The sequence below is a fragment of the Betta splendens genome, chromosome 13 (assembly GCF_900634795.4).
Source record: "Betta splendens chromosome 13, fBetSpl5.4, whole genome shotgun sequence".
NCBI classification, from domain to species: Eukaryota; Metazoa; Chordata; class Actinopteri; order Anabantiformes; family Osphronemidae; genus Betta; species Betta splendens.
The window spans coordinates 10,979,548-10,989,697 of record NC_040893.2 but is presented as its reverse complement, the minus strand read 5'-3'; the positions used below and the strand labels follow the sequence as shown (position 1 = coordinate 10,989,697).

General features: G+C 49.3%; 1 protein-coding gene across 1 annotated transcript; it reads left to right on the top strand.

Annotated features, from left to right (window-relative positions):
* Positions 1 to 396: 396 nt before the first annotated feature.
* phox2a (paired like homeobox 2A) lies at positions 397 to 9,921 on the top strand. The gene is made up of 3 exons (XM_029171165.3): positions 397 to 6,747; positions 7,716 to 7,903; positions 8,024 to 9,921. Exons 1-3 carry the CDS (start codon positions 6,525 to 6,527, stop codon positions 8,522 to 8,524), a joined length of 912 nt encoding a protein of 303 aa, XP_029026998.1. The 5' UTR covers positions 397 to 6,524; the 3' UTR covers positions 8,525 to 9,921.
* The last annotated feature ends 229 nt before the right edge of the window (positions 9,922 to 10,150 follow it).

Here is a 10,150-nt window from a genome sequence, read left to right as displayed (position 1 = left end):
TGTAGTTCGTGCTGTAAATATTGTCCTACTTGAAAGCGAAGCTGGCATTTTCAGACGGCGGCGCGGCTCCTGCTTCGATACCTTGAGGCTTTTCCCGTCTCCCGCGTCCCTCAAACACATCTACACTTTATGGTAGTAGGAAGTCGAGCTGGCACGTGTGCGCTGTGCGCGTGTGCGGATCCATTTACCCTCCCTGAGGAGGAAGACAAGGATAAGAGGAGGAGGAGAAAGAGAAGAGGCTCTTAGTCTGTCCGTCAGGCTATTTCTGACTGCTGCCATTTCTCTGATTAGATTATTGAGAAACAGAAACCTGGCCATCCATCGTCCTAACCTCCCTCTCCCTCTCTATCTCTACGTCTCTGCATTTTGCTCACTCACCCCGTCCTCCCTCCCTCCCTCCCTCCCTCCCTCCCTCCCTCGTCTACCTTCTCCTCTCAGTCCATCCCTCTTCCTCCGCCGTCCATCTGTCTCCATCCCGATGCCTCTCTCCCACGTCCCGCGTACGATACAAGCGGACGGAGGGTTCAAGGTGCGAGCGAGAAGCAAAACAGAGACGTGAAAAAGGGGGGGGTCAAAGGTCACGCAGAGGAGGCAGACGCAGAGCAGACCAGAGAAACGCGCTGGATAAGCACAAAATCATCTATACTTCGCCTTCCGGTAGCAGTCATATGAATTTTTAAACCCTGCAGAATGTTCTTATCAAATTGTAGAAGCGATTGCAGCGCCTGGTTGCCTGGACACGCGTGGACTACATCATCTAGGAGACGGGAACCAGTGGTCACATCAGCCCTGATGTTTGTGAGCTGGGAGAGGAAGTCGGTGTGCGTTTGGTGGCAGCAGGGGCAGCAGCAGCCAGGTGGAGGTGCTGAATGATGAACGACTACTAGAGGCTCTCCCATTATCATATCTGTCCCCGCTCTTAACAGAGCATTTTCATCCGTGTCCCTCTGCGCTCCTCTCATCTCTCCCTCCCTCGCGCTCATTGTGCTCCCCAGGAAGGCGATCGATTTCACCTCCATTACCTCGGTCCACTCAGCTCCGTTTTGAAGACGCTCCTCGCTCACAATGAGATCCTGTGTTGTTGTTTTTTTTTTTTACATGATTGTTTAGACGCGGCTTCGATGCGGCTCGCGGTTCGACCGGCGGACGCGGACTCACGCGGGGTCCCGCCCGGTTACCGCACGACGGTCACGTGACCCCGCCTCCTGGGGGAATTTGCATAAAAGACAAATAAAAGGAGGCCACCGAAAACACACCGGTCTGTCCTCCTTTCTTTTACAGAAAAGGAACAAATCCATTCCGCCTAATTCGAACCTTGCTCAGGGACAGCTCGCGTGGCAGATTGCAGCCTAATTAGTTTAGGGGGAATTTAATTCAATTAACTTTCCACAGCTCCGCGCGCCCCGCCGCTGGGCTGCTTTCAGAGCGCGGGGCCAGAGCTCGAGATCTAATTAGCGTGTTTGGAGAAGCTCTCCTGCGCGCGGCCATCCCTCGCTGCTCCAGCTGTGCTGTGCTTGTGAGTGTGCGGTGTGTGTGCACCGTGGTCTCCCGGGACCAGGTTTTTTTTTTTATCCTAAAAAGCTTCTTTTTAAAGTAACATGCCGCGGTCCATTAGGATAATACAGGTCCGGTGCCGCAGTGGGGAGATGTATGCAGCATGCGAATAACCGCAGCTGCTCTGCGTCATTTTCTGGCTGATGAATGCACGATTTGATGGGTTCAAACAGGAGAACGTAGCTTTTGGTGCGTCCTCCATTGTAACGTTTCTGAACACACCTGAATGTACATGATCACAGCGCCCAACACTGAGCAAACTCCTTAAGTGTAATCAAGACACGTGGACGTACGCTACGGCGCGTGAGAAGAACAAAATGGAACAAAAAGAAGAAATATTGTTAATTTTTAAGCAATGTTCTGAGGTTTGGTGGGTGTTTTATCCACAGCTGCAAAGTTCTACACAGTTTCATAAAATATACATCCAGTGTGATCTACAGCGTTATTATATGAAACTATTAGTAATCAGTACATGTAATCGGCCCGCCGTTAACTCGCCGTGATTTGGAGCGTCAGCGCCGCCTGACTGACTCGAGCTCCTACCGCGCGGCACCCGCCGCTGCCCCCGTTCCAACTCCGTCACGGGGCCGCCGCCGTCTCCAGCCCGAGCGTCACGCCACATTCCAGTAATTGGGGATTGAAATGCGGGGACCGACGGGACCCCCCTCCCCGGCCCGCGGCCTCTCGCGCCGGCTCCCATCCATCACCGGGCAAATCAAATGCGCACCGCCCGCCACCGCCGCTGCAAAGACGCATCTGATGTTAACGGCGGGATCTGCGATTTTTGATTTTATTTTATGTGCAATCAAATCCACCTCCGAGGGGAGAGGCTCTTAAGAGGGGCGATGACACGACACATTTCAGTGACACTGCCTGCGTATGCGCGCGCTGGCCTTTAACGCAGCACGCCATGAAGGCAAAATGGAGCAAATGAAAAAGTATGCATCTTAATAGTTTGATAAGTTGGAAGAATAATGTATTTATTTAAAGTGTAGAATTATATTATTAATTTAAACAAGATAGAATAATTCAATTTTGCAAAACTTCTCAAATAATAAATAAACATAATATATATTAGACGAAATAAATAAAATCCAGTCATACTTTTTATATTACAGGTGTAAAGAAAAAAATATCATTGCAAATGTAAATTTAAAGGTACTTAATTACTCCGTGTTGACCTGATTTACCTATTTAAAATAAGAAAAATCACATTTAAATTCTAAAGCTTTGTCACATTAGTTATAATGTGATCACAAAGACTCGAGCAGTGATGAGTTTATGCTTCACAGATGAAACTCAACGTGGCCACATGTATGAGACCAGTGGCGCTGACTTCAATTAACTTCTAACAGTAGAAACAGTGGAGTCTCTGTGTGGTAACACCATAAGCCGCGCGTACCCTTCGACAAAGACCGGGTTCTTTGCAGAACCGAGGATCAATACGACCCTCGGCACATTTGCTGTGTGTTCTTCTTCGCACCCTGATGATGGATGGATGCGGGCCCCGCTCTGACTGACAGCTTCGCTTGGATCTCGGACCACCGCCGCGTGTCGCGGGACAGACACCGCACTGGGCCTCCCGCGTGGCTTTTCCTCGAACCACTGGCCCATCCTTAACTCATCCCTTATCCCCTGTCTCTATCCAGACCCCTCCGTCTCTCTATCAGGGCCGTGCAGCCATCGATCACCGAGCAGCGCTTCCACGCAGCAGCCTGCGCCATCACCCTGACGCGCACGGACCTTGTACTTTGTACTTTGTTTGCGCACAAAGCGGTGTCTATAATATATGTGACCGTAGCAGGAAAAGACAAATGAGCGGAGAAGGAACAAATGATGGGAGCTTAATTAAGATCATTAAGATAAATGTGTTTTCTCTCTATGCAGCGTAGGAAAAATGTGTCCCTTGGGAAAGAGAAAGGGAAATTTATTAATAATATTATTCATATTTATTGTTTTAAAAGCGTGAACTATGATATAAAACGAGTCAAATTCATTAACCAGTGCAAAAATAACGACAACACCAAACACCATAAATTTTATTATTTTTAATCAAAATTAATTTTACTTAAACCTTCGTAGCTGCTACATGTCTTACATTTTTAACCACGCCCATATTAACGCTATTGTTTTATCTCCTAAAAAGATGCATATGTTGTTTAATAATTTTGATGATGTTCTATGTTTTTAATTTAGTGCCTAAAGATATCGCTAACGATGTGAGATACCCCCTTAATGTTGACTCAATCACAGCCCTGGTTAGAAAGAGTCCGCATGTTAAGCGTCCATAAAGTTTCCCTAATGGCGGAGTTCTCCGTGGGCCTATAATCCCTATAGTCGGGGTCCCTCTCTCAGGGGCCCTCAGGAGCCTCTAGGGGACCATTGTGCCCTCCACTGTTGACTCAGACGTCATGAATGCCAAAGCTTCCCGTTACTGTTTCCGTCAAATCGCCCCATAAATGTAAAAGTCCAAAGTGAAAGCCTCCGCAGAGGAGAGGTCTCCCCCTGCGCTCGAGCACTATAGGGCGGATTAGTGGCCTGGAGGAGCCCGGTCGCCGCTTTGAAGGGATTAAAGTTTAAACTCTTAAAGGCGGTCGAGCTAGGGTCGCTCCTGGTTGCTCTTTTCCGGGAGGCAAAAACGGCCTGGAGAGTTTAACTTTGAAACTGTTTAAGATTCTAGGTAAACTAACCTCTGATCCCTTCAGACCGGACGGGACAGAACAGACGGTCCGGCCTGAGAGCGGGGCGCTGACTGGTTAATATGGAAAGTTCAAAAATGCACAAGGCGTATCTGATCCCGTAGAACAATTACACGTTTGTTTTGACCGTCGTTTCCTTTTTTCTAAATTTATAATAAAAGACATTAAAAGCACATAGCATTTGAGTTATAGTGCAAATCCAGTGTTTGCAGGTTGGAGCGAATCATTTATCCAAATAGTATTTTCATAAACTATTGGTTTGTTTTATCCGCAGACTATAAACCACAGCATGTCGACTAGATATGAACTATGACTTATAGTATATTATAACACGAGTCCAACGTTATTTCAAAATAAAAATATTCAAGAGCTGTAGAAAAAAAAATCACCCAAGACACGAGAATAGACGTGTGTGGCCTAGAACTAACAGCTGCTTTGTATGCTTTCATATAATTCTAAATGAACGCTCGTTGAGCCTGAGGTCGAGACGAGGCAGGAGCAACAAAGAGAGCGATGCTCCATCAGAACCAGGGCACTCGCGCCATCAGCACCGAGCACCGCCCCGCCCTCCACGTCCCCACCTCACTCTAACCACACAATAAACACTTTAAATAAATCTTATTATTAAAAGGCCTACCTATTTGTAGTTTAAGTGAGTACAGGCCGGCAAACGCGCGCGTGCGCGCACGTGCGCGACGGGTTAACGACATTATGGCGCATCTCTGCAGCCTCTGGTCAAGCTGAAATAGAAAGCGCGCACTTTAAGGCAAAACTGGGCATTTTAAGATAATTCACTTATGGGTTCGTGTACAGCGTAACTGCGGTTCAAGGATTATGCTGTTTTGATTAAAGTTTCTTCTAATTAAACGTCTGTTAGTTTCACGGGGGGAGAGTCTGGAATCCAGGTTGTTCGGGAGCAACAGTTCTAGAATCCGGATGGCGCGTGTGCCCGTTTCAAGATGTGCGCGCGTGCGTGCGTGCGTGCGTGCGTGCGTACGCGCGCGTCAGGGGCCGAGTGGGATATGACTTATCACATTGTACGACACCGAACAATAAACTTAAACCAATTTATGAAGCGTCAATGCGTTTATGGTTAGCCTGTCGCGGTTGCTCACACGTCTCCGCAGCCGGTTGCCCCTCTCCCGTCCTATACATCAAACTGACGCTCGCTCTAGTGACATCTCCGTGAAAGTGATCGGAATCAAATCAGAGCTTTTAATCTCAGCAATCACCGTCACATCTGGACGTTTCCCCCCACATAAAGACTTCTGTGCAGCTGCGGTTGTTTCCAGCGCTGGTGAAATAGCACTGACCAGACCAGGGCGTTTGTGCTCAGATGCCTTTTAGTCGCCCGTGTAGATGAATTACAAAAATTACAGTGAATGGCGTCATTCAGGTTGATGCTGATTTAGACTCTACGGCTGTTTTTATTGTGCTTGTTGTATTTTATTGATACCTTTTTCAACACAAGGAGGGGAGATGTACTTTATATATTACATACTTTGTTGTAACTTTACTTTAGTTACCAGTTGAACACTGCTTCAGTCTGAAATCAAGGTTAAGTGAAAAACACAGACTCACAAAGACCCACTTTGAATTTGTGAGGCTTAAGGAAAATAAAGTTGGGTGAGTTTAAACTCATAACAACTCTAATGGAGTATATTTAAACCGTTGCGCTTGATTCTGCTCGTACTAAATAGAAACGTCCGATGAAGGACGCATTAACATTTTACCTGTTTCAAAAGAGTGATCGCGTCGGTTCCTAAAAGGCTTATTTAACTGCACCGACACCTGCGCGCTCGTGACGCTCCGGAGCGTGTGGGCGGTGCACGGGGCTGTGGGAGGGGGCCGTCCGTGTGCACGCTCACTCGCTGCTGGCATTGTCATGGAAACTGGACCACCGCCTCGCCATTGTCTCGCGCTCTGCCAAGTTTATTATAAACACCGCGCGAGCCGCAGCGCCCTGTCAAACGGGAGCGCGAGCGCAGAGCGAGCTGCAGCGCTGGGAGGAGACGCGAGGAGAGTGACACAGAGACAGAGGCGCAGCCCGGAGAAAGAGACGCCGTAGAAGCGAGCGTCTGGATTATTTGACTTAAACGCGCCGCGTGCGGGTGAGATTTAAAGCGCACAGCCGTCAGGAGTTTTGGAGAGACGCGGCCCGTGGAGATACTGGAGACGGTTCGACCAGCGATCTGAGCCTCCCTGACGTCGCTCTGAGCCAGAGTTCGGCCCGCCGCGCCTACAGACCGGTGTGTTCACCGGCTCACCTCCATGTATAAGATGGATTACTCCTACCTGAACTCCTATGACTCCTGCATGGCGGCCATGGAAGCGTCGGCCTACGCGGACTTCAGCTCGTGCAGCCAGGCCAGCTCCTTCCAGTACAACCCGATCCGCAGCGGACCCTTCTCCAACCCGGGCTGCACTCCGCTCAGCACGGCCAGCTGCACCCTGGGCGCCCTGAGGGAGCACCAGCCCACCCCCTACTCGTCAGGTACACGAGCCGCAGCGTCCAGCACAGGGTGTTAAAGTTCTGCAGGGAAGCTCTGCAGGCGTCTGAATAACGCACGGGATGGAAGAAATCGGGTCTTTTATAGTAGTAATCACATTTCGAAGCGAAAACGGTTTTCTTCAGCGCCAAACCCCCGCTTCTATCAGTATTAAACATGAAATTAAATTATTCAAATTTTACTTTTCGTTAGAAATGCGCACGTTAAATGCGTGTATTGCTTTGCGTTTATCAAATGTTTTCAGTTTTTCACCTTGAAAAATAAAATACGTTCAATTAATTTGACAATGCCCCTCAATCGCAAACTCGATCAACTATTAATCTAATTCATTAATAATAATTTATTACTAATATAATAATTCTGTCAGGGACGCCCAGGAGACAAAGAGACAAATTGTGCGAGATAAACTGAAGAATATTGTTTGTATAATAAATATTACCCTTAAATTTAAAACCTTTTTCGAGACTAGTTTTAGGGTTGTCTCTGTTCAGCTATTTCGTTTTCTCTCCTTTTGCATTTGCATTTTAATTTACAGACGCACACATCTCGTTTATAACACAGTTGCAGGATTGTGAGAGGAATGGTTTTATTCCCTTTAAACTATAATATCAGTGTGTATAATATGAGTGTTGATTTTCCCATCTTTTGGAAACATGAATGAATTATTTCATAATTGCTTTGCGTCTGTATTTTAATTTAACTAATTTGGGGAAACAATTAAACTCTAACAACATTTTAAAACTCAAGCCTCTCGGCTCATTAAAAAAACCGCTGGCTGTTGGGCCTCGCGCACTAACTCACGGCTGCAGCAGCGTGGTTTATTATTCAGATATTTAAGCCTGGGCAGGTCTTATTATTTTACATCTGGACTTTTTGAAGTTATTTCCGCTCTAAACCCCAGTCATTCCGTCTGTTCGATCACTAATGTATTCATCTTTCCTTCTTTTTGCAGTTCCTTACAAATTCTTCTCGGACCCCTCCGGCCTGAACGAGAAGCGGAAGCAGCGGCGCATCAGGACCACGTTCACCAGCTCCCAGTTGAAGGAGCTGGAGCGAGTGTTCGCCGAGACGCACTACCCGGACATCTACACCCGGGAGGAGCTGGCCCTGAAGATAGACCTGACGGAGGCCCGAGTTCAGGTAAGAGACGCGGGCCTCGCTCCGTCATCATCATTATCATCATCATCATCATCATCATCATCAGAGCCACGGCGCGCGCGTCGGACCTTCATTGCGCCCCCGTCTGTTTGTGCCGCACAGGTGTGGTTCCAGAACCGACGCGCCAAGTTCCGCAAGCAGGAGCGCGCGGCCAACGCCAAGGCGAACGGCTCCGGCGGCAACGCGGGCAGCAACGGCGGCGGCGGCGGCGGCTCCGCGGGGAAAAAGGCCGGCGAACCGCGGTCCTCCTCGGACGACGACGAGTCCAAAGAGTCCACCTGCAGCCCCACGCCCGACAGCACGGCCTCGCTGCCCGGCTCGGCGGGGGGAAACCTGGGCAGCCCCGCCAGCCTGAGCCCCAGTCCGGCTCCGGCCGGCGGCGGCTACGTCAACGCCTCCAGCTCCCCGGTGCTGCAGGGCCTGAAGCCGCCCAGCTGGTCCAGCCTGGGGCCGTCCAACCCGGCGGTGGCCCAGCCCGCCAGCCAGACTCAGGAGATTCTGAAGGCCTGGCAGCCGGCGGACAGTATGAGCGGGCCTTTCGCCGGGGTCCTGTCCTCCTTCCACAGAAAACCCAACCCCGCCATCAAGACGAACCTGTTCTGAAGCACAGGGGGGGGGGGGGGGGGGCACGGACGCTGCGTGGGCCACTGGGACGCTGCTCTGAGTCAGAACCTGAGGCACCGCTGCAGCTCGGCGAGGCCGCGGTTCGTCTCCTGATAAAAGCTCAGATATTGAAGATTCTTCAGCAAAAGGTCTGGTCGTCGCGTCTTTCCCCGAACTTTTATGCAATCATTCACGTCACACCTGCGAACTTGACCCACGCGCTCCAGGCGGAGCTGCTCACCCGGTTAAATCACCCACTGTTCCTCCTTCAGACGCGACGAAAACACGGTGGCTCCACTTAGTGACACTCCCTTGTATCCTGTGTGTCCAGCTCCCATTCCCACACTGGGCAGCGGCCCTGATGAGCGTGGCGGTCGGGTACGGGTTTAAAGCAGAAAGCTAAATATCACGCGTCCATCTCTGCTGGGGAAACAGAACAAACACGCTTTAACCCTCAAGCACAACTTCCTCCGACGCACCGAGTCCCACCACGAGGACCACCCTGAAATCCAATTACAGCAGCTGGGTCCAGACCAGACACCTCCCAGTTCAATGCACCCCCTCCCTCTTCTTTACTGTATTAAGTCCTGACTACCCCACTGGCATCCTCAATGTGCCCCCCCCCCCCTCCCTTCCTCTAACTAACAGTGGGCACTTTGTTAAAATTCAAGAAGGGAGAGTTTGAGGCGTTTGTCCCCGTCTCCAGCTCACGTCGGCTGCTTTTCTCCTTCTCTCCTCTGGCTGTGGAGAGGCGGAGAGCGTCGGCCTACCACACACTTGGACTGAGTGTAGTCGCGGCTGAACGTCGATCTCACCGGCTGCAGGCCGTCCGGAGGAGCGCCCCGCCCGAAGCGAATCACGCGCTCCCACTCGGACTCGCAGCTTCCTCTACGACTCCCAGTGCCGCGAACGGGACGATGTTTCATGTTGATGTGATGCAAGCCGGTCAAACACTGGCAATACACCGAGATGGAGTTTTCTACTGTACGTCCTGATTCTGTTCAGTTCGCGAAAAGACTATAAAGCCAGCTGCTTCTTCTTCCTTTGACATTGCTCGTGTAACATGTTTCATTTTGTTCTACAGGAATCTACTAAAAAAAAACGAAAAAAAAAAAAACATGTATTTATTAATATTTTTTATGTCTGTGAAAATCCCTCACGTTTCCTTGAAATGCCCAATGAAATTTTGTGACTGTAAATTCTGTAATTAGTAATATAAATATTAGGTAGCCTTTTGTTTATTTCTCTCACGTTGCTTTACAGAATGATTTCATTGCAGAGCATCTGTCTTACACATCGACGTGTCCATGAATCTGTGACTCGACAGACGCTCTAGTGAATGAAAAGTTATAGCACTACTCTGAATATTCTAATAAATCTACATTATGGAAGCACTACCTGGTGACTTCAAGGATCTGGTTTGTTGTGTGTGACAGAATGCAGAAAGTGCTGTGCATTAAGCGCAAAGTCAGACAAAGTCACAAAGAGCTCCAGTATCTCAGCTAAATTGAAAGTTAAATCACAGCCACTTATGTCGTATGTTACCGTACACTCCGTTCCTCTCCATTAACCAGGCAGGTCTACTGACTCGTCCTCTCAGCTTTCCCTGCAGGCAACAGACTAAGC

Bases quoted from the DNA above. Each gene is read 5' to 3' on its own strand.
- phox2a (XM_029171165.3), top strand. From the start codon at position 6,525: ATGTATAAGATGGATTACTCCTACCTGAACTCCTATGACTCCTGCATG. The intron at 6,748-7,715 runs GTACACGAGCCG...TTCTTTTTGCAG, and splicing joins GCCCACCCCCTACTCGTCAG to TTCCTTACAAATTCTTCTCG. The intron at 7,904-8,023 runs GTAAGAGACGCG...TGTGCCGCACAG, and splicing joins TGACGGAGGCCCGAGTTCAG to GTGTGGTTCCAGAACCGACG.